This window comes from Melospiza melodia, chromosome 15, assembly GCF_035770615.1.
Source record: "Melospiza melodia melodia isolate bMelMel2 chromosome 15, bMelMel2.pri, whole genome shotgun sequence".
Classification (NCBI taxonomy): Eukaryota; Metazoa; Chordata; class Aves; order Passeriformes; family Passerellidae; genus Melospiza; species Melospiza melodia.
Window position 1 is genome coordinate 18,572,992 of NC_086208.1, and position 24,681 is coordinate 18,597,672.

Sequence of the window (24,681 nt, forward strand, 5' to 3'; positions counted from 1 at the left end):
GTCAGTATTATAAAAATGGGAAAAAAAGATGCAAATGAATAGTCATTAACCTAAATCCAGTGGAGGAAAGGGGGGACCAAAGAAGATAATGAAGAGCCACCTCAAACAGCCTAACAGTGAAAAGAAAAGTTCTCTTACTAGACGTCACACCAAGAAGTAGCCACTTCTCTCTTCTGCATTTTTAAATGTCCAGGGCTACTTCACTTACTATTTTCACTTTGAACAAATTTATCTCCACAAGGGATTTAGATACCTGAATTCAATTGCACCCAAAAGCAAAATCTTGAGAACTCGAGCTTAAAGGACCAAAAGATGTGACTGAAATAAAGATCTCTCTAGAGCAGGATTTGAAATTAAATCTACTTTGTGACAGAAATATCCATCTGTCTTTCAGTGTTTTAGTTTGGAGCTTTGAACTTCACCAGAGATACAGATAACATTCATATTTAAAGACACATGTTCCAAGTCCATCAATTAAATCAGTAAATCATCCTGTACCTCCATGGCATAGTTCTGGAACACGCTGGTACTGCTGGTGCTGCAGGAAGACACCAGCTCTGATTTGTCAGGTAATGGGAACTTGGAAAGAGAACCTGTTAACAGAAGAAACCCAAAGTACCAGTTATTCATAAAATGCATTTTTAGCACCCTGTTTTTCTGCTCAAACAATACTGCAGTTATAATAAAATGTGTGATGGAAGATGCAAGAAATGAGATACGCTGGTAGGGAACTGTGGAGTGTGAGGCTGCCATCTGCCCAGCGCCAACCAAGGCAAAAATAAAAGCCACAAACAAACTATTTCCATATGTTCACTTTTCTTTGTAACCAACCGTTGGTACCTTGGAAACAAATTTTAATTCATAGCCACACCTTCTGTGTGGACAAAACCTAGGGAAGGGCAAGCAGTGCTGTTTGTACCCTAAATTATATCAGAAAGTGATACAACAGTCATGACCAATTACCCAGCACAGATTAGAAAAAAAAATCTACAGTCTGTCTGATAATCAGCTTCAACAGTGGCTTCTAGAAAATAATAGATTTTTAAAAAGTATTTTTACTACTTTTAGAAAACAGAACCAGACCAATGAAGTTACCATTAGGATGTTTTTATGGATGTTTTCTGGAGCTGTACAACATACACAACTAAGGTGTTTACATGAATACTCAAGGACTCAAAAGATTTCCCATTTGAGTAAAAGTTTTCAGGTAGTAAAAAGAAAAATTTACTTCTTCCACAAAAAGGACTAATGCCTAGGGTGTTCCTAAACTGAGAATTATGAAAGAACAAGTTTTAAAACTGGAATGTTTTTGCCCAGATTGATGAATGCCATGCAAAAGCTGTCTCTTACCACACTGGTCAAACTGCTTAGCTGAGCTGTCATGGGAAGCTGAGCTTTCCAGGCTTGTCTTGCTGATGCTAATTCCCTTAATTTCTGAGGTGGTGTTCTCCTGAGGAGAAGCACTTTCAAAATCATTACAGACATCTTCATCAGTGAGAGAAGTAGATTCTGAGTCCAGAGCTCCAAGAGATGAAACACTTGCTCGGTCTGAATTTTGATCCTGAGAAAAGAAGTTACAGTGAGAAAACAAAAGGAAAGCAAAAATTTTTCCCCAAAAAAGTGACAGACTTCTGTGGCCCAGTAAATTCCAGGCATGACCCTCCGCTCCTTGGAGGATCACAGACCTGTATCAGACCTAATGCAAGACAAGGCAAGTCCCTCTCTAGGTTAAACAGCCACACCAGGATTGTTTTTTAAAGATTCACCTAACAAAAATAACTAGGTGAAATCATAACCATTTTAATCCTATAATTTTTTCACTCCATTCCTATAAGAATTATCAGCAGCTGTAGGAATACATTAGGATGGACAAGGCAAGTGTCTCTCTCCATTCCCAAGGACTGGGAACAAAAGTAGTTTTGGTTTGAATTGGTAGCAGCAAATAACATTCTAACAAATGACTTCAGATCAGAACTAGCTTGAAATTATTTTGGCAACCAATACAACCAGATTTCCCCCTACTCATAAGAGCAATAAAGACTTCAAGCCAGTATTTGTTTATTTAGTGTTTCTTCTTTAGGTTAAACAGGGAAGACAGAGCAGTCTTTGTTCTGTCAACACACTTATGTTCTCCCATTAAATATATTCAGAACCCAACCTAGACTAAAATCTTATTCAGGATATTAAAATCAGGATTCTGGTATACCAAACATGATTAAAACAACTTAATGTACCCAGTCTACAAGGAGACATGTCATGCAAGGGATTCATCACATGTGAGTCGGTAATTAAACCTTTACAAAGTTTTTTCCTTAAATTATTAATAAACATTTACCTTTGCAGATGCAGCATACATTGCAAATTTGGAGTACCACTTGCTTGCTTTCTCTGCAACTCCTTTTCCAGCAGAGAACATGCTGCTTTTCAGAACATCAAACTTGGGAGTCAGCAGCGTGTCCAGGTTGAACGAGGGTGATGACACAAGTGTCAGGGCACTGCTTGTGTCCTGCTCCTTGGCTGGGCTGTTTGGGGAATAAGCTGGGGAAGACCAAAGCCTGTCCCTTGGCCTTTCTTCATGTTTTGCGTGGTAGCTCTTGGATTTGGTAAGGCTGGGTGGCCTTGGGGAGTTTGGGGGAAGGCTGGACCTCCTGCAAGGCTGGATAATGGTTGGGCTCCTTTTATTGGCATTTCTGTCATCAAAGGGTTTTTGCAGCTCAATGCTTGGGGCACGACTGGACAAAGGGCTGCTCATGTTGTTCATGTACATGACTATTTCTTCAGCTAAATCTCTTCTTGCAGATGGAGTAGAGACACTTCTGTCATCATCCTCCTCCTCCTCCTCTTTCTGCTGCTCTGTCTCAGCAACCAGCAGAGACAATGGATCAAATCCAGTTTCAACATCTGTTTTTTCAACTGGTTTTACTGGAAAGCTGCTCTTCCTTTGTAATTTTTTAGATTTTCCACAGGAAGTTTTCACTGCTGTAGGTGTTTCAGGTTCTCCATCCAGGTCTTCCAGATCAAAGATAACAGGAGACTCTGTTTTATCTGTAAAACTGCAATCAAAGGCTGCATCTTCATCACTGGATTCTTTCTCCAGGCTTTCTCTCTTAGACTCTAAAGAGGAAGATCTGATATTAAGAGTTTTTGGCCTTATGCTTTTCTGTAATGCACTAGATAGAATTTTGGCATCAGCTCCCAGTTTTTCAACCATTTCTCCAGGGTTTGCTTCCTGGTTGATTCTGTTCATCATGAGTCCCACTAAGCCATCCCCACTCAGGTTCCGGTTCCTGCCTTCCCAGGGCATCTCCCTTAAGTCAGCTTCCACTGCACTTTTATGTCTCTTTCTTAAGGATTTGCTTTTTATAACTTCTGCTTCATTGGCATCCTCAAAAGATGATGTAAACAGCAACCCTACAGAACTCTCTGAAAAACAAATGGAACAAGGTGCTTTATTTGTTGCTGTACAAGAAAACTGAATGAAGCACAGAAGAATGCAAATCTGTCTCATCTTTCCGGCACTTTACAACACAGAGATGGAATTCACTGTGCTGTGCTAGAGGTTGAAATATTGAACTGACCATCCTAATTTTAGGAAGGGACAGACAATAAAACACTTAAAAGGGAATAAAATCATAGAACCTAAAGATCATTGAGAGACATCATCAGATCTCCATTGTATTTACTCCCCTCTTTTGGGGACATTACTACAAGGTTTGAAAGCTAAGGATAGCACAGGTATCAAGGAAATTGCAAAAAAAAGCATCACTTTCTAACTTCATGATTTAGAAACAGAGCCAACAAAAGGAATTATTGTCAGAGAAATCTCCATTGTTTTGCCAGAGCATAAAGATGCAGACTTTAAAGTACATTATAATATTTCAAGCATAGCTGACAGTATTATAATAACCAGAACTGACATTACTAAAGACTCATGAAAATGTCTGAAAGTGTCTTTTTAATTTTACTGCATAGAAACCCCTTGTTCATCCTGAAGGAATTAATTACTTGCTGGAGATTATATGAAAAAAGCCAAGATTTTGGTGTTTTGTAAGTAGATGCTAAACTACAGCAAAGAACAGAAGAAAATCTGGAAGTGCAGAATATTGCCATGCAGAATATTCTCCTGACACAGCATGTGCTGACTCCAACCTAAACACCCTCCCCCACTTTTCATCAGCCACTGCTATTACAGCAATAAAATACTGCAAGTTTAGTGGACAACAGGACTTAGGAGCACTCCTCAGAACTCATGAGTAACAGACTGGACAGATGTGTATTCCCCCTGCACTCACCCCTGCTCCCCTGTGCCACGGTGCTGTCAATGGTGCCGTTGAGCCGCACAATGCTGGAAGTGCCTTTGTCGTTCCCAGAGTTCTGGTAATTCAGTTTGGGCAGGCAGTCCCCACTCCCTTTTGTGCTCTCCACTTCAGACACTGCAGGCAGAAAAGGACAGAGTTTTGTAGAATCCAATGAACATCCCTTAAACCTCAAGTCCCCACTACCCAGTGGACACCTCACAGAGGACTGAGTGGCACCTTGTTGACTCATCCCATGAGGCACAGCCTGATCTCTGCCTGGGCACAGGTTTTCACTATGGAAATTTAACTCCAAGCATTACTTCTGGAATGCTCCAAAAGCTAGAAGTTCCATAAGCTTTGCTACACAGAGACCAAAAATAATTCTAAAATATCTTGTGGTTGTAAAGATTAAGACCACCTTTGCATAGAAGAAGTGTAAGAGTATTTTTCCTCCTGCCTTTGCAAGAGCTCAGCTTCACACAGATCTCATTTCCCCCAGGACTACACAGGAGAAATGAAGTAAATGTGAATTATTTATATTCAACTCTTTTACATATGAAACAAAAACTCCATTGCAGGTGACTACCCAAAATAAAGAATCACTTCTCTAAAGGATTTCAGACAAGTTTAATATTATCAAGCTGTTTTCAAAAGTGCAAAATGTTTTAGCACATCATATTATAGAGGGCTACATTTGTCTTAATTATGGCCAAAAGTAATAAATTAGGGAAAATTCATTTTGTGCATCCTCAAAAGCTTTGTTAAACCTAAATAACTTGTCTGTAATCTTACATATATGTTCTCATGATCATGGGCAAGACAACTTTTCAAGAAAATTGAAGAAAAAAATACTAGTGCTGGAAGGAAGATTGTGGTAAAAACACTGAACTTAGTCCATATATCCTCAGACTTTTATATCACTTGATAATGGGACAGTTAACACAAATAGTAGCAGAAAGTCCACTAAAAATGTACATAATTATATTATTAGGGGAACATTTACTAAGAAGGGTATTTTCCATGAATATACATGGGAATCTGTAGTGCTCGTACCATTTTACTACACAATCTGATCTTCTATGTACTTGCATGAAGTTGATGCTGCTCAACTGTAGTTGAAGGAAACAAGAGCAGCAGATGCAAAACCTGAAGAAATTCTGATACATCTCCCAAACTTTGAGAATTCCAAGGAGCTGGGTAATTTAGACTTCTCAGACTTGCAAAATTTCAGCTGCTCTCCTATTACAGGATTTATAAAGAAACCAGACTGGTAGAAAATGCTTTTCTGTAGATTATGCCTATGAGGCAATTTCATTTTTTTAAAAGACAAAAACATTAGGCTATAATTATCATTAAGCCTTTATGCTCCCATTATCACTTATTTGAAACAGGAGAGAAAAAAGAACTGTAATTTTCCAAGTGAAACCATTAGACATCCAGAAAATTACACTTAGAAAAAGAACTTCAGGCAGTGGCATAAACTGGCATTATCACACTCACTCACTGTGAGGAATCAGCTGTCCCACTTAGCTTTTGCTGGAATCCTTATTTATCCCCAATGAACCAGATATCTGTATTCACAAGATACGTACAAGAACTGGAGTCACTCTCCCTCTTGTCCTCCTTTTGTTCTTGGATGTCTTGAAGACAAGTTTTCCCTTGCTTGGCTTCTTCTTTGAGTGATGTGTTATTGGCAGTGTCTGAATGTCCCCCTATCAGTGCAGGGCACCATCAGAATAAAGACAGTTATGGCATTTAATAGTGTGACATTGTTCAGGGGAATAAATTGAATACCAACAGTAATTCAAAGGCCTCTTATCAAGAACATTCCAATTAACAATGAACATTTTACCACCAAATTAAAAAAAAGGAATAAAAGGATTGGCTTATTAGAGTATAAACTAAAGTGATGCTTTAGAGGATGAAATTAAAGGGGTAATGGGCAACCTTTCTTTTTAAATACTGAACTAGTGCACTGTTTGATTTTAATTCTGTTGCCTGGTTTATTTGATCAAAAGGTCACATCTTTTCAAGAGCTCCAAGAGGCATCTAAACATGGTTTCATTTTAGTGTACAATGTTTCTCAGAAACATTAATGTTAACAGAGATGTTAATGCATGTGATTCACATGGTTTTACTCTAGATAAAAAGATTTAAACAATGCGGTGGCAAACATGGGTTTGTCTGCAAAAATAGATTAAAATGAAACTAACCACCATCACTCCAAAACCTCCTGCAAACATTCAAGCCACTTATCTGGTCATTCTCAAGCCAAAACACTGCCCAGGTGTAATTAATATGGTCTCTCTCCAGGATCAAGAGGGTCCAATGTAATTTAAAGTTTCTTTCTCTCTTTTCCCTAAAGAGGCTGCACTGAATGGCTACAGACAGGGTAAAAACCTTGTTGCTATGGTAAAGATAAGAAAATATTCTGGAATTTATGGGAGTTTTTTGGATTTCCTGAGGAGTCAGCACACATTCCAGCTGTGAGGTTTCATGCAAAGTAATCTTGAAAAGTCAGATGATGTCAAAAGCAAATGCTATTAATTATATAAGTGACAGTTATTTCATTAAGGATTATTTACACTTCCTTGGTTTACATAGTCTGAGTTGCAACCAACATTGCTAATCTCTTGTACAGTGCTTTGCATGGCTGCCTTTCAATGAAGTGGTTTATCAGGAAGCTCAACTCCATGAAGAACAGGCAGAAATAAAGCAAAATTATTCAAGGCCATCCATGAGGTTAATGATAGAGCCAGAAATAGGACTGGAGTCTCTGGGGTCCAGAGAAATAATCGAGCCATAAGGCCATCATATATGTTCTGTTTGTCAGGGCAAAGATTTATTTGTACACATTTGGAATTACAGAACAGCCCTGGGTGGAAGGACTTTGCAAGCTGAGTCAGATGACCCACATACATTTATAAAAGTATGTTGTAAAGGTCTTCCAAGGTCAGCCTGCCCTAAACTAAACTGCATTGCTGCTACTTTACAATGTACTATTGTACTTTACTACCAGGAAGTTATAAATACCATGGAAAGCAGTACCTTTAAAAATACCAATTACAGGCATGGCCATATGACCATTTGATGCTCATATTACCTAAGTTTTTACTGGAAAGAAAAGGAAAGAACCCCCAAAATTTACAGCCTCACATATTTTACTTATATTCTAGATAAAAACAAACATGATCACTGCAGGTGGTAGGCAGAACCTGCAACCAGTACTGCAAACTCAAGGACTAGTTCTAGTTGCCTCTCAGCTAACATAAAAAAAAGGGGAAAATTATAAAAGCAAGGCTGGACAAAATTTTCTGCCAATTATAAGACTAGTTATTAGATGAACTAGGATAATTAACACAAATTTCAGTTTCATATTTTGTCTCCATTTGTCTCATAAATAGCTGATATAATAAGTGAATAGATTATTTCAGATTCAAAGGCAAAGGAGACTGCTTTTAAAAATTACACAGGAACTACTGCCTTTTTTCTCTAAAACAGTTTTATCAAGCTCATAAAAGAAAGATTTTTGAAATAAACTTCCTCATCAGCATGAAAATAAAAAAAACAGAAGGATGTGAAAGCTTTACCAGAAACAGATGTATGTGCAGCGCTTGCTGGTAGCTTTTTCAATGCTTTTTTAAACTGTGCTATTCCTAAGACAACATTTCGTATTTTCATCCAGAGGAAATAGCCACCTCGATTGCTTGAAGGCCAGGTGCTTTCCAAAACAGCCTATTTTGGAAATATCAAAATCAAGTCGTCATCTTCAGGAACAGCGAGATGTGAAAACAGAAGCTTAAATTTCAGACTGAGTTACACTGGCAGTAATACAGCAGATTTCTAAACCTACAAAACCAAAACCCACAAAATGATTCTGTCTTGGGTTTCTCCAACTTACAAGAAGTGACAGAACCACACCTGAAGCGCTCTGTAATTTTTCTCCCTTCTATTTGCCTGGATCAAAATGCATTTTTGTCCCCCCCATCCTCTCTCAAGCACACCTTGTTGTAGTAGCCATAGGTGATGGCGTTGGGGTCGATGCCAGCCTTCTGCATCTCGAAGAGCACGCGCACCGCCAGCACGGGCTGCCCGTACTGCCCGCACAGCTGCATCAGCACGCGGTAGCACACCTGCAAACACACACCTGTGAGCCCGGGCCCCAGCACTGCCCTGGGCTCACCCCATGCAGCCCCCATGGGCTCCTTCTGCAGCTGGGGCTGCTTTACCTCGTCAGGTGGGTCTATTTTCTTGGTGTGCATTTTCTGTAGCACGTCATAGGCAGTTCTGAGAGCCCTGACTTTGGAGTGGCAGACCTTCACATAGGCAGGGAGGCAGATGAACCAAAGGCCGTAGCAGTGACGGAGTAAACACCTGGACCACATCTGGGGGATGGAGGAGTATTTCTTGGCAATTTTGTGGGCAGATTTAATTTCCTGGAAAGAAACACAGATTATTTGTGTATGTTTATATCTACATCACACAAAGCTACACGTTTAAAACCGAACATGTACTGTTATATTTATGGAAACTGCAACGGTAATATTAACAATAGAATAAAGTGGAAAGGAATATGAAAGCAGTGAGAGTGATACCAACAACAGTCATTGTGCAATATTCCACTGCTAAACCCTTGCATTTCTTTATATCTCTATTACTTTGAAAGTTAGAGTCCCTCAAGGTCCTGGCCAGTGAAATGCAGTCAAGAAGTGGACATGGAAAATTCATGGAGAACAGTGTGAAGAAAGGGGAAGGGACAGGGACATCACAGCAAGCAACAACCTGTACAGGGGCCCTTGTATGGTGCAGGCAAGAAGCACATCCAAACAATTTACACAGTGACATTACAGTCACCAGATCAGTGAAGAACTGAAGAACCACCAGGCTGCAGGCACAGCCAGTCAACCCAAACTCAAGCTGTCCCCTTGCAGAGCACTTCACAGGCCAAGAACACCAGCAAGTACCTGTTTAGTTCTTCTGAACATCGGTGATGGGCTGTTGGGGCTACTGGCTTTTGAGGACAGTTTGTTATTTGGTGCTCTGAGAAATCCTTCAGGTCGTTCAAACAATTCTAGCTTTAATACTGGAAATCCATTATAACTGTAAGACAAAAGTGTCAATTCTGGTAAGTCAGCTCCAAAGCAAATACATCACATAATAGCAAAGGAAATCAACTACACACTTGCACCAGAGGCTTCCCAGGAAATAAACACAAAAGTAAACCTTTCATGACATCACTGACAGAAGTGGTTCACTAATCCCTCAGCATGGGTTCATATGCTTGCACAAACAGACTCAACCTGTTATTCAGGTTAGCAACTTAAACTGACAAACGTATTTACTGTCATAACATTTTCTTTAAATAATGTGTCAAATGCATTAGTATTGATTCTAGTTAATAAAATAAAATAATCTGTGTGGCTTAGCCCCAGTGAGCATCACATGACTGAGGCTTATGAAAATCAATGGGAACAATATCAAACTATCTAAAATATTAAATCAGATTAGATATGGAAATATTTCTCAGAAATAATGAAGAAACTAACAAACTCCTCTGACACAATTACTATATTAGTAACACTTGTCTTCAGCAATTCTTTGACACGTACCCTCTCCTTCCAAAGAGTATCCACAGTTTGTATCATTATCAGTAATAGCAGAAGGACAAAAAAGGAAGATTGGGCCCACTAATCTCAACTTTAAGCTTAAAAGGTGTCAACAGGCAGCACAATGTAATGTGATCATTACCAGCTTTATTAATTATTATTGTTTCTGTGTGTACACACAAAATTAAAACTTCTAAAGAACTGCCACAACAGCCATTTCACACACACCTTTTACATAAGCAACATAAAGGGACAGGAAAAATCTGTACTTGCTGACTCTAAAAACCTAGAAATTAGACTCTACAAGGGCAGCTGTTAGGATTGGCTGGCATCCTGCTGTGTCCTCAGGCTACCTGTATTGCAGAGGGTGCTCCTCCCCATTTGGCAGATGAGGGATCTCAGGGGGTGTTATGAAAACTGTGTGCTCACTCTTGTAGGACTCATCCAGCTCTATAAGTCGTGTTTCCCCAGTTTTGTCCATATCTACCTGGAGGAGGAAGGTAAAAGAAAAAGTAGTTACCAGAGGCATTGCATTTTCTGCTGTTAACAGCTGTATGATCAACAGGACAGTCTGCATTAGCTTCAAAGAGCAGCACTTTAATGAAAGGACACCTTGCAAAGTTACAATGACAATAATAAGTGTGGCATTGGTTTTGTGAACTTCATCCCAACTCAATAATGAGTGCTTAATGGTATAGTCTGAATTGCCTGTTTCCAGGTAAATATTTTAAGGAGTACGTAGAGATTAATCCTTCTGAACACAACCATTCCTAGAACTATGCTTCCAACAGCAGGAGTAACTTGAAATTTATTTTTAAATATGAAAATAAGGTATTTTCCTCTCTTTTAACCACTAAAAACAATACCAAGCTTTATCAAATTGTCTGATGCATGCAGAAGCTACTACTAGCACCATCCACAACTGCAGTCACCTCACAGCACTTAATGTCTTGACAGTTTGCAGAGACTGCAGAAGTACACATGCACTGCAAGAGAATGAAATATAAACGTGTGACCTTACTGAGGTTTAAGGGAGACAGACACAGCTTTGTTTTTCTAATTTAAATTACTTAAATGGTTTAAATGGCAACCAAATGACAGCCAAATGGTAGAATACTTCAAAGAAATGAATAAGCAACCTGTGGAACCCAAGAATGCATGTTTTTTATGCCTTAAGAATTTGGCAACAGAGAGTTAATGTATAAAAGGAAGCATATTCCACAGTTCTCTCCCTCCAGTGAGGTGCAAATATATCAAGTAGTTTCAGTAAAATTCTTGAATATTTAAAGTTTGATAAACATACAAAGAGGTGTCCTTAATTACACATTTTGCTGCATGAGACAGATGGAAAGCATTAGCAAATTGAACCAGCCAAGTAGCAAGAACATATGGCTCCTGAGAAGCAGCAGTAAACGAAACCTTACTTGCAATTTAAATACTTCTAAGGATGTAAAAATCCCACAGCTACAAGTTTTACCAGTGAAATATAATAAAGTCAGTAGCTTAAATGTGTGTTGAATTGAGGTAATTTTTGAATTCCTGGAAAAATGAAAACTTGTGAGACAATTACACTGTATCTTTCAGTTGACAAAATGGGTAATGAGTTACAATCTGCTGCTTGTCTAGGACCAAATAACATAGAAGAGATTACTCTTCATCTTAAACTATTCTCACAAATTATTTAAGATAGGGCTTAGTTGATATTTTATAGATAACTAATTTCACATACATAAAATTTGTCTCAAGGCAGTAGTCTGTAACTACCCAGACGAAAGCACTGTATCACCTTTCAACTGATGACATCACTCTCTCATCCAAAACCCTGTCAACTACTGGTTCACCTAATAAAAGATTAAATATAAATATTGGCTTTACTGGAACAATTTAACTTTGATATCTGGTCTTGGCTACAGCTTGAGTTGGTACAGCAGCCCTTGCTATACTTCCACATTTTGACTCTGTATGTTACTGGTAAGAACAATATCAGAAATAAGGAGAAATCAGGGAGGAGAAGCAGAAAAGAGATGAGGCAAATATATCACTGTTCAAAGAAATCCTACATGGGAACCTGCTCCCTCAGTCAGTGAATATCCAGTTTCACAAGCAATTCTAAAGCCATAGCAAATCCTTAAATCATTGCAATGCCAGTGCCACAGTTTCCCCACTCTTATCCCTGGCACAGAAGTAGCCATCCCATTAATAAACCTGAATAAAATCCTCACTGCCAGTAATGGAAGCTGGGGAAGTGTACGTGCATTCTGGAAAATTTGCTCTCACCAAACTGTCACGAGCATTTTTATAGTGGAAAGAAGCTGTCCAGGGCATCAAGTAGCAAAATACCTGGCATTAGGACAGACAAGTCTCTGTTTCAGCTGTACAAATGGCTACTTAACCTTTTCTAAAAGGTGAAAGCTACAACAGCTCCACAGATTATGTGCAGTCTCACAGTGACATCAGCAACCTAAGCATGACTTTTTGGAAAGAGATGTCTGAGTTCCCAGACAAGATAACTTTAGTTTAGGGCATCAACTCCAGCACCCTCACAAACCATTCTATAAAATGAAATGCATCAGATAGAATTTGACACTTACAGTCATTGCATTCTGAATAAACATCCTTTTTAACATCAGCCAGAGAACTAAACTGCAGCACAGAGGAAACCAAGTGCTGCTCAGCAGTTCAGTCACTGGGGTCTATTTCTGTCCAGGAGAGCTCCTGTTTCATGCACAAACTGGCACATGGCAAAGCAAGCACTATGTGATGAAGGGTTTCTAACAGAGCTATGGGATTGACTCAACATTACAGAAATGTTTGTAACTAATTCCATTTACAAGCCATGAATACCTGCAAATCATACTATAGAACTGGGAAACAGAGTTTTGAAAACTGTTACTACTAAAATATTGAGACTAGCAAAAACCAGAAAGAGCCTTAAATATCATTATTCATGCTTTCACATTTCTCTTAAAGTTCACTGTTTTCAGGCTTATTTTCAAAACAGCTCCTTTTAGCTCTTCTGCACTTCCATGGAAAAAACAGTCATAAACAGGAATTGTAAACAGCATTTATCAGTCTTCAGTATTAATTCCCAAGGAACAAACAGCAGGTGACATACTTTCCAGGAAATCCCAGACAACTGCACCCTGCTTAAGCAGCAGTGTCCCAGAACAGAGTGGTACAGGTAACCAATAAGATGACAACAAGGTGTGGAACTTCTTAAAACATCCACCAAAATAGGGATGTAAGATTCTGGGTTTCAGTTCAGTTCTCCTTCTTGCACTTCTTACAACAAGCTAGTATTTCAGAAGTGTACATACCAGTGAAAATTAGCACCTCTAATTTGTTCTCATGGTGTTTCATTTACATTCAAGGATGTGAAGCAAAAAAGGAAATGAAGCCCAATAAAAAAGGAAAATGGCTACAATGATGACAAAATAGGAAAACAAAAGCAAAAACAAACTTGCAGTTCAAATGCATTTTGGTAGATAGGCAGACAACAGCAGAAGTTAAACACTGTAGGCACACCAAGGCCTACTTACTTTATCCACACAGTCATCAAAGAAGGCAAGGCTGGCATCCTTGTCACTGACAAAAGAACATTCCTCAATGAAGCGAATGAACATCTGGGTTTTGGTCATCAGGGTGTAGAACTTCTGATGGGAACGGTCTCTGCTCTTCAGGAACCCTGCAAAGTGCAATCAGCAGCACTGTCAGAATGCACAGAAGGGAAAAGCCTTCACCAGAACTCACTGGTGGCTCTACTCATGTGCAAAAAGCTTCCTGCAATCTTTGCCACTACTGTGCAATTTTGTCTGCACTTATATTTTCCCCCACCATTTACAACACTAACATGCCAATGTTTTATTCTGTAGATAAAAGAGAATATAAAATAATAAACTAATACAAACAAAACAAATTTATAACTTTTCACCTTGAAGTTCAAAGAGAGAACTTGCATCTGTGGCTGTTTCAGAGGGTGCCTCCGTTATTGGCCTGAGGTAAGACCTGTAACCTTTTAGGATTGAAGCCATGAAACAGAGAAATGCTTCCTGGATCTCCAAATCTAACAGATGCAATTTCTTCCCAGAATTAAAATCATAATCATTCATTGCCAATTCCATTAATGCATCTTCTCTTGGTCGCTGTTGCACTGTAAACAGAACAACATCATAGTGTTTTAATTTTTTTCCCCCTCTCAATACTGGCCAAAAATATTCTCTTTAATTTACTAGATTCAGTGATTAGTGAACTCCATTACATTTAAAATAGGTTAAAATATATCCAAATTCACTCAGGACATGAGACAGTGGATTCAACTTGACCTTCTGTACCTCATGTATCTGTGGCTAACACCAAAAGCAGGATGCACTGGCCTGCTCAGCACAGGAGTTACTACAGTACCAGGGAACCAGTGAGGACAGAGCTTTAAAAAGCCCTCAAAGAAAACTGTTTGTAAAACCATGGGAAAATTTAGACAGGAGCTGATTAAAGAAGCATATTTTCAGGATAAACACATGGATGAGATGTATTTTTTTTGATTGTGCCTTTCATTTCAAAAAGCAGATAATGCACATTCATTACTGACATACACAGAAAATCACCACTTAGAGGCAAAGTGGAGCCATTGAAACACAGCACTGCAAAATGCTGCTACAGACAAAATGTGGCTCTACAAAAACCTGTGCTCTTTAAGTATGTGCATCAACATTTTAAAGCCATCAGAACTCTAGCTGAGACTTCACTGCTACACACAGAGTTTGGTAACATTCTAATAACATCTCAGGAAAGTGAAAGGATCATTTTGTCACTGTCTTTCCCCATCATATAATTACAGCCAACCTTACCTCGATATCATTTTTAAGCAACCTACTCTGTAATAAGATTTAAGTTCATTACCACTCTATTTTTACATACAGAACATAAGGTTTAGAATTTTTTCTAAAAAGCCCTTGCAGAAAAATGTATCAAAATTCTGAAGCATCAGATAATTTTCACCACCCATCAGCTATACACTTCTTTGTGCAACATATCCCAATAAACTGTTTCTGTAAGCTATAATCAGGACACAAATTCTTGTGAGCTCAACAGCTAGGATTGTATAAAGAGCCTTTTAAAAAAGTGGGTTTTTTTAAAATGAATTTCACTAAAACCACCCCTATCCAGCTCTTTTTTTTTTTTTTTTTTATGAGGCTAACATTCATAGGAACAGATATCTATTAAGTATTGTCCTCAGTATAGTTATATATGTGAAGTCTCTTCTGTCCCAGAATTCCCCACATAGTTTCTAATCTCTGGACTTAGAGCACAGATTTTGCTATTCTGTAAAAATAAATATTTAGTGGAACTGATAACTTTGGAACATATTTAAATAGCTACATTTATCTGTTTTTGTGGCACACTGTGCCCAGTGTAAAGTTTACTATGTACTTTCCCACTCACATTCTGCCAGTTGCTGATATAAAGTATTCAAAGTGTTCATCAGATTTTTACAAGGTTTCTTTGGTAGGATCTTCCATGCAATAGTTTTCTTGTCTCCAGTTCTGGAAAAAAAAACAAGCCATTCACTGAAATGTGTTCAGAGGTTGTTCCATCACACCAGAGAAGGAAGTTTCACTCCATTAAAACTGGACTGAGAAGGATTGCAAACCAACTAACAAAGTCAAATTTGATTTACTGTGTGGAGATCTGATCAGAGCCATCCAACCAGTGCCCCATATTTCAGGGTGATGATTACACTGCCACACTCTTCAGAACTGAAATCAATCCAGTTACAACTCACCAGAGATGGATTAATGGTATTAAGCACCTGTTATTGCACCAGCAACCACCACTCATGCCATGTTCTGAGCTCTAATTACTTAAACTGGCACAGACAGAAGGAAAAGAAGTTGAAAGAAAAACTAAAACACCCCTCCAGGTTTTGCCAAAAAGCCAGTTTTAGCTTTTGAAAAGAGAAAGCAGTAAAAAACATACAGAGAATAAAAACTGCTGATGAAAACTTACTGAGAAATTGTGTTGGTATCCAGGTCAACACAGCTGACATCGGGTGGGGGGTCATAGAGATCAAAGTATCTGGAATCAATTCCCACTATGAACGGGCACGGGGCACTCAGCACATCTGCCAGGGCCAAGGGACACAGGGGAATATATGGGCAGGGCCAGTGGAAGGGAAATATCATCTTGGAAAACATGCAGAGACAAAACCACAGGTTAAACATGTGCAATACAGCCTATGCAGGAACAAACCACACTTCACTAACTTCAACATTATTTACCATGGCAGATTGCTATTACTGAGAATCTAGATGTAGATTATTAATTAGAAACCTCACTCTTTTCTCTAAAATTCAGTTTGTAGGAAAAAGCTCTTCAGAATCACAGATTGCACATAGAGGCAGCAAACAATGCTTAGTGATGACAGGCAGGGAAAATCCTGCATTTAAAATTCCATAGGAACAGATACTGTGCTAGTTGGGAAAAATCAGGAACTCTTACTTAATGCACTGTGATGATCAAACACTTATTTACAATATTTACACAAAAATCAACAACAATTTATCTTCTATCTTCATAGGATATCGTTACAACAATAATTTTCCTCTCTAGTAATCTTTATTTTAATTCTTATTTTTAAGCAACCTTTAAGTTTAACAGCACTAATACAAAATCTAGATGTTATCTCAGAAGCATTCTTTCTGTCCTTTTACAGGTGCATGACTAAAAGCTGGTACTTACAGAGACCAATGCCTCTGTCACACTTGTGAGGACAGAAGGTCGCAATGAGTGGATGAGGATTTTATGTTCTGTCACAGCAAACACCAACAGAGTTACTGCATTTTCAGGTCCTAAATTCTGAAGTAGTGTAGAAAACTTGCCACCACTGTTACAGGACATAAACACACCGGTGAGTTACAAGAGACAGTAAAAAAAAATAAATGTTTGATAATAAAATAAATGGAAATCTGCAAATCTTTCTTTTAGAGAAGATTACTTGGTAGAATACTTGGCACACTTCACTGTCCAGTGAGGAATAGTTATTTCCCAACAGTAACCATGATTCCTCGAGACTTGACTCAGTCTAGACTATTTTCAGGACACAGGCATAACAATTTTTCTTTCTGAGAAGCAATTTACAGGGAGACAACATGTGTTTCTTAAATCAGTCTCCTGCACTGAGACGTGGAAGTCAAGAATTCCTTCAACTCCCATCCAAAACAAAACTGAACTATCTTGGGAGCCCAGGGATGAACTCCTAAAAAGGGGATCTAACAATATATATTCTTCCTCAAGAACCACTAAAATTATTTTAAAACCCACCAGATACATTAATAATTGTGTATCCTTGTCAGGGTGCAGGTCTAATCACTTGAATAAACTTCAGATCCACCAGCTTCCAAAGGCACCAGACAAGGTGAGTTAATTTACACAACTGCAACTCAAAATAGCAAATCTTTTCTGTAATACAAATCAGAATACCTCTGAGAATTAACAAGATACTGCTACTTGCCTTAGTGGGAGTGGTGATGACACAGGCTGGCTAAGAATCAAGTTATCATGTGGAGATAGCTGGGAAAAGATTTTAAAATACATTATTTCTATTCTGAACTTTGGAAATATTTATCAGAAATAACACAACTATAACAAAGAACACTAAAATAATCCAAATTAAGCTGAATTTTGTATACCCCAGTTGTGTATCACTCTAAGAAGTGCTGTGCAATGATATGCATCAGGATCTTTTAGTAAAAACTGGGCAAAGCATGATCTTCCTTTCTTGGCCAGGACTGAATACATTGCATATTCATAAAGAAGACTTTAAACTAGCTAATGCTGCAAAAATTTGAATATATTAACTGCTGAAAAATGAAGCCTTCTGTACTTTAAGGGCTGTGAGAACCCATATTTCATATACAGTTTTCAGGAGCTGGGGGGAATTCTTTCTGGATTTAGGGGTAAAGAGAGGGATAAAAATTCATAAAGGGGAGAGATGGCAGCTCATAATGTAAAACTATATTTTCTTCAGAAGGCATGTGAGAGAGAATTAAGCCCTCGGCTGGTAGAATCTGCTCAGCTCTGATAGAATCTTTAAAATGTGCATTAGTTGAAGATACAAGAAGATCTTACTAAATCACATTTCTTTCTTACAGTGACATGGCATCAAGCAAATCATTCACATATTCAGCATGAATAGGAAGACTCAGGTAAGTACAAAAATAGCAACAGACAATTAATTTATCAAAGCCCAGTTGATGTTTCCAGTCATAGTAAATCCAGAGTAACAAGATACCAGCTGGATTAATCCTCCTGCATTTTCTGTTGTTTAAAAGCAGTAATAACTCAGCCATAGTAAGTTGTACAACTGAGCTGCAAGTGCAGACCATTTTTAGTAACATTTCAGGTTTGAATGTGTTTCACCTTAGACCCACTGCAGGTGACCAGGTAATAGAAGCCAGGAGACAAGACTGATGACTTAGAAGCTCAAAGTCACCTAATGCTGTGCCTGGAGAGCCACCTAACACAGGGAATTAATAAGGAGAGTCTGCAATATTGTTTCCCTGCACCTCTCACATCCCACTTCCCTGACAAATGTGGATGGCCACACCACAGGCTGGATTTGTCAAGTAAGTCACCCTGGGAGCACCAGCACCATTAGCTTGTGCAGTGGCAGAATTCAGAGGACTCATTTTTCCAGCCTGAGGCAAACCTTCATAAACACCCTCTGAAAGGAAGCATCAGCCTGACATTCTCTGACTTCTGTGCTCCAGCAAAAGCACATAAACACAATGAAGCATCTATTCAAGAGGCACATCTCCCTCAGGCAGGAGGGGCAATTATTACCCCCCTTCCCCAGGGGGAGAAACATTTTTCCATGTGCTCCTGAAGTCTGCAGGTGGTGACACATTAGCACAGCAACCTCAGTGCAATGAGGGGATGCAGCACAGAGTCCAGCAGATCTCAGGTCAGAAGGAAAGATCTTGGGTCAGAAGGAACCCATCAAGACTGGCAGCTGGAAGCTGGCAAATAGGAACATTCTGGAGTGTTTTACTAATGGCTATAATTTCTTTGAGATTTAGAAGTTTAATTGCTTAGCAAAAGACTACCACATTTTCCATTAACAGGCTTCAGAGAGAAATGGACTCCTGAAAGCTTGCCATTTTCAATGCAGGCATTTCCCACACTAATTCTGAGGAGATGTCTAAGGCACAATCACCTGTGATTTTATTCAGTGCAGTTTCTAAAACAACTTAAGTCCCTGGAAGCAGCTGGAAGGAAGAATTTATTCACAGATCTCAATTACCACTGCCTACTGTCAAAGCAGTGTTTTCTCCATCTGTACTATCAGCTCCTAAGGCTGTACTAATTTAATGCACATAACATTTTGAAAATAAGGTATAACAGACATAATTTTCACATCACTTATAACTAGATTTTCAGACTTCGTTCCAGGATATAAACCCATATATACTTTGACTAAATTCCCTTAAACTTCAGACAAAAAAATTAAAAAGTTTTTCTCTAAACGCAATTATAATCTCTGTAAATAGGTATTTAGTATTTCCTAGCACAAACATTTTATTGAATATGAATAAAAAAACCCCCAAATCTAAAACAAGAAGTAAAAATGCTTGGTTTTGAATTGAACCTTAAAATCATAAGAAAAGGGTGAGAAGTGCCCAATACAGTTTCAGTATAAATGTTCTCTAAGCCCTTTCCAGTAAGAGTAATAAATATCACCCCTTTAGAATACACTAAAGAGGATCTTCAATATTCAGTACGTGCTATAAAGACATAACCCAGGATTGTATTTGCTCTGAAAGACTTCACTACCATATGGGCTACACAATTAAGGCTCAGAACTGCACAGGGCTCTCTATATTTTATGTTATACAAGTAATAACAGAGAATAGCATCATTTTGTAACTATTTAATCAAAACCACATTTGGTAGAATACTATGATTGCAACAGAGCTCTTTTCTCTGCAATAAAGTTTTTAACACCTCTCTTATTTTACCTCTTTAGGAGGAAATATAGAGATTTAATAACACTTGAGAAGTCCTTGAGACCAGGATTTTTTCTCTCCTACCAACAGTGACAGGGCTGAGATTTCAAAGAGCAGGTAGCAATTCCTGTGATTATTCCCCTCCCACAGAGCCCTGCAGGGAGGACAGAGCAAGGGCCAGGTTTGATAAAGGGGCTGTTACTGGGTGTGGCTCTGGCAGCCCTCACGGAGAGCACAAAGCCCTTGGGAAGAGGGGCAACCATGGATGCACATTTCACATCTGGTTCATTCACATTTTAATGTTATTTATTTATTTTACACTCAGCCTTCATACAGTAGCAAGAAGAAAACAGTTTTAAAGCTATTGCAAAAGTCAGACCGATGCTGACTTGGAGTAGTCTTTCATTAATTTCCATATACTCTGAAAAAAAATTAAAGTTCTGAGCTCACTAAACAGCTTCTTATTATAAATCACTGAAGTCATTAACTAAACTGGAAACAGAAGTCTCACATTATGTATATGAATTTAGGAAAAAGAAATCCTGAACAAAAATAATTTGGGCGCAAAAATTACATTTTCCATTTATTAAGCTGCTTTATCTTCACCTTAGACACAGTTATTAAAGAAAATTACACTTACCTGAACTAGAATTCTTGGCCTCTGAGGGGATGGAAAAGGTACTTTATGCATGAAATGGGAAATGTGTCTACAGGAAAAGAAAAATACTGATTTAGTAGAAATTAAGCTTAAACTACTTCACCTCAAGACAAAATTTTTGACAGTAAGAGAAATTATTATATAAAAATGACACATACTCAGAAACCAGAGCAAAAATCCCAGCACCTAAACCCTAATGGGATATTTTGACCTTGAAAACCTATTTTTCTACTGGTCACAAGAAAATGGGAGGGCAGATTCTGTCTCAGAATACAAACTCTGTTTCTGAAACTGACAAAGTACAAGGTTTTTTTTATTAGGAGAAATATTGATATTTGAACATCACGGCCCCATTTTAAAATCCTACTTCTGACAGAGTTTGAAATAGCACTAAACCTCAGAGACTAGAACTGGTTACTTGCAAAAAAATATTCATGGCTGAATATCAAGGAGAATCATTAAGCTCATCCATTTTCTTCAGCTATAAATACAAAATGTTATATAAAATTGCTGATGAAGAAGCTTTAAAATTCTTACACATACTACAAATACAGAAAAACGTTTTTAGAATTTGACAAAGTTCTCAGTTTCACGAATTGATTAAACAAGTTCTAGAAGTGTAATTCTACACAAGAGACACTTCCACATTAAAAGAAGCTACATGGGGTAAAAACCCATGAGAAACAGGTATTCCATCCTAAATTTCACCTTATAGCACACATTTTACCAGGATTTCTACAAATGTCACCAGTATTATGACACAGGCAACTACATTAGGAAGAAATTCAGACAAACGCAGAAATAAGCACTGATTTGGGTTTTGTTTTATTAGCAGTGTATGAAGATGGTGGCCAAAGTATGGAACATGCCACACAACAAGGGAAAGCTGCTCTTGGCAGCAGCTGGGCTGACTGAAAATGTTCAGGCACAAACAAACCTTCATCATCATTAAAACAGCCAAAGGAAGTAGGCTGGATACTACATTAGCATCCTATGTTTAAATTACCCACAGCAAACTGATCAGTTTACAAATCAGAGAAATTCAAATAAACCCATAAAATCCAAATTGATAAAGGACTTCTCATACCTACTTATTTTATTCATTCTCAAAAGTTAAAACATCAAACTCCTGAGCTTAAAAACAAAACAAATATATATATACACACACACATATGTCTTTATCATTGGAAGTTTACTCCATCAGAACTTTCAAACAAGTTCAGTGATGGGAACTGTAATAATGAAGGGGATAAGCAATCACAAGAAATACTTAATCCACATAGTCAAAGTCTCCTGAAAGTTAATATTTAAATTGAAGCAGAAAAAACTGAGGTGTAATAAAATAGAAAAGTAAATAGTGCATTTGAAATTTGCTGCATTAAAAGATTAGATTATCCTAGAAATGTTACATGGCATTACATATCAATTGCAAGTATTGACCATTTCTTGGTGTAAGGATTTCCTCTGCATTTTATCATGTGAAATCCTTTATGCGAGAAAGAAATTAAGTTTATTTATCACAAATACAAGATATTCAATCTGCTTTATCATCTCTCATTACACTACAAATAGGCATTTGAAAAAATGCAAATCTACTCATTTAATTCTCCTAACCTGATGTGTGCAAGATTAAGAAAGGATTTATAATCTTGCTCTTTGTAATCACTATGGCTAAAGGGTGCAAAGCTAATTAAAAGAGCTTTCAGAGACCTTTGCAGGCACTTAAATCACAAATAAAAATCTAGACTTTTTCAGAAAGTAGGTAAAGATACGTTAATCAAAGGAGAAAAGTGCAGCCATTACATTTAATGTTTGAGTACAGTAAAAAGGATATTACAGGAAATTTAGAACAAAAAACCCACCCTCCTTTCAACTGCAATTACTGTTATGAATTTTGGAAATGACTTACTTCTCAATGGGGAGGACATGTGGCCCAGAAATGGAGTAACGATACAGAAAGGTGAGAAACTTCTTGAAAGCATCAAAGAAAGGCCAGTGAGAGAGCAGGCAGATGCATTTATTTGTCTGCACTGTTCTGCACGTGTCTTTGCCCTCGACAGCAGCTGCTAATCCCAGCTGAGATTTTTGTTTCTCTGTGAGCTTCTCTTCAGGATACAGTTCATAAAACTGAATAGCAGCACCATATACCTGCAAACACACATCGTGGATGTGAAGTCAGTAATTCTGCCTCGATCCTCAAAGCAATCTAAGAAACCCCAAACACACAGAAAATCCACTCTGCATTACTGTTTGAAAAGATACATCAATGCAAAAGATGGCAATCCTTTGAAGCAACCCATTCTGGAATATTCTAATGGCTGTGAAAATCCAGACTGCCTATTATTTAATTAAAACACTTAATATCATATGAGAAAGAGCAATTTACAAAACAATTTATTTGAGAGAAACATAATGATTATAAAGAGTACAACTGCAGTCAACTGCTCCTCCAATTGCCTTTAAAGCTATTTTAAGAATCCTTTACACACAACTCAAAGCCATATCCCCTGACATCCAATTTACTTTTCAGAACAAGTATGTACATGCAAGGTCGTTTCCATGCTTGCAATAAAAACAGCATTACTTGCATGTATATGCAATGCAATTTTACAGCTCTCCAGTTTCACAGGCTAACAGGAACGCAGATGAGCTCAGGTTTATGATCAACTGAACTACTGCAAGTCACTCTTCAAAGCAGCCTTGGAATCAAGCCAAAGAGAATAGATTCAAGCTCCTCTATGAAAACATTCATTATCATCATCCTGAACAGATAAACAACTGAGTTTTTCAATTAAATTAATAACTTTTTTTTTCAAGGTTTCAAAATACCTTTTCTGCAGAAGCTCCAGTTAGTACAAATGTAGAAAAAACTGGGAGAGGGTATTTACTGTTAGATGGCCAACATTCAATCGTTGCACCCATAGGGAGACAAAAAAGAGGCACAGATTCTGGTAATGGGAATGATTCATAATCTTCTTCAGGATATCTGCATATTAAACCTATAAATAGAATGAGCAAAGAAGCAGTTATAGAAAAGCCAGCAGAAACAGGTTTGCAATAGCTCATTCCATAAAATAATTGCCAGAAAATTCATATATGAGCACACAGTAACTTCAGAAGATGAGTGAAGGTGTAAATAATTAGGCACAGGGAATAGCTGGAAGGGTCAGATGCCCCCATAACCTAAGGAAAATCACCTGACTAAAGCATTACACTGAAATCCTACTTTCCATTCTAGAAACTATTCATAACTGATTTATCTTTTCCTGTTTTCAGGCTGTGTGTATCTCACCTGTTATTATATAATAGTTCACATTCATCGTGAGTATGAGCAAAGATTTAAAATCTAGTTTAAAAAAAGGTAATGTGAATACCTGAGGAAAAAGACTGATGTTTTTCAACTCTGACACCAATTAATTCTGGCCAACAAACATTCCCTGAAAAATGTATGTTTGCTATTAGATGGTTTTTTAATACCAAAAGAATCAAGTCAATTAAGCTGATCCACCTCAGCTGAGGACTCAGCTCTTGTGCTGCCAGGCCACTGTGTTTAGCTTATTTAAACACAGCTGTAAAACATGAAGATCTGAAGCAGAGGCTTTTAGCACACAGGTCCTCAGTTACAAGGGAGGCTGTAGCAATCCATCCTGTCTGACTGCCAGCCCAGGGGACGCCACACTGAGAATGGATACTGCATCAAAGGATTTAGGATTTCTCTGTTAGACAGCACAATCTCTATACACTATTCTAACAGAAATGGAATATTAATAAGCAATATAAATTTGTAACCAAAAAGGGCAGTGGATCCCTTCACAGCAAGAATCAAAATCTTGTGCAAGCTATCACTAGAAGTGAGGTCTTTTAAAATTTTGATTTGTTTACAAATGTACTGTCCACCCTTTAGTACGTCCTGAACTGCTGTTTACAGAGAGCAGCCTCTAGAAGGGATGTAAGTGGATTAAAGCTTCAGTGTGAATCATGCTCATGACTTGTGTGCCAAACAAAATCAGGGTTTAAAAAAAACCCAACAACAAATGCAAAGCTAACACGTTTCACCAGTCATACCAAATCTAATTCTGTCTTATAAATAAAACAATAAAATAAAGATGATACACGAT

The 24,681-nt window shown here is 38.0% G+C and overlaps 1 protein-coding gene across 3 annotated transcripts in view; it reads right to left on the bottom strand.

The window, feature by feature from the left end:
- Positions 1 to 24,681, bottom strand: part of DENND4A (DENN domain containing 4A) — a 49,023-nt gene that overhangs the window by 8,175 nt on the left and 16,167 nt on the right. For all 3 annotated transcript variants that reach the window (XM_063169978.1, XM_063169979.1, XM_063169977.1), the window contains exons 6-24: positions 23,393 to 23,562; positions 22,473 to 22,711; positions 20,546 to 20,612; positions 17,412 to 17,470; positions 16,640 to 16,784; positions 15,908 to 16,083; positions 15,344 to 15,444; positions 13,836 to 14,054; positions 13,444 to 13,589; positions 10,258 to 10,391; positions 9,263 to 9,398; positions 8,528 to 8,734; positions 8,303 to 8,431; positions 7,889 to 8,033; positions 5,891 to 6,010; positions 4,293 to 4,433; positions 2,336 to 3,423; positions 1,351 to 1,561; positions 499 to 593 (exon numbers count right to left, since the gene is read on the bottom strand). In XM_063169978.1, the coding sequence (XP_063026048.1) occupies positions 499 to 593; positions 1,351 to 1,561; positions 2,336 to 3,423; positions 4,293 to 4,433; positions 5,891 to 6,010; positions 7,889 to 8,033; positions 8,303 to 8,431; positions 8,528 to 8,734; positions 9,263 to 9,398; positions 10,258 to 10,391; positions 13,444 to 13,589; positions 13,836 to 14,054; positions 15,344 to 15,444; positions 15,908 to 16,083; positions 16,640 to 16,784; positions 17,412 to 17,470; positions 20,546 to 20,612; positions 22,473 to 22,711; positions 23,393 to 23,562 (3,728 nt within the window). The remainder of the gene's footprint in view (positions 1 to 498; positions 594 to 1,350; positions 1,562 to 2,335; positions 3,424 to 4,292; positions 4,434 to 5,890; positions 6,011 to 7,888; positions 8,034 to 8,302; positions 8,432 to 8,527; positions 8,735 to 9,262; positions 9,399 to 10,257; positions 10,392 to 13,443; positions 13,590 to 13,835; positions 14,055 to 15,343; positions 15,445 to 15,907; positions 16,084 to 16,639; positions 16,785 to 17,411; positions 17,471 to 20,545; positions 20,613 to 22,472; positions 22,712 to 23,392; positions 23,563 to 24,681) is intronic.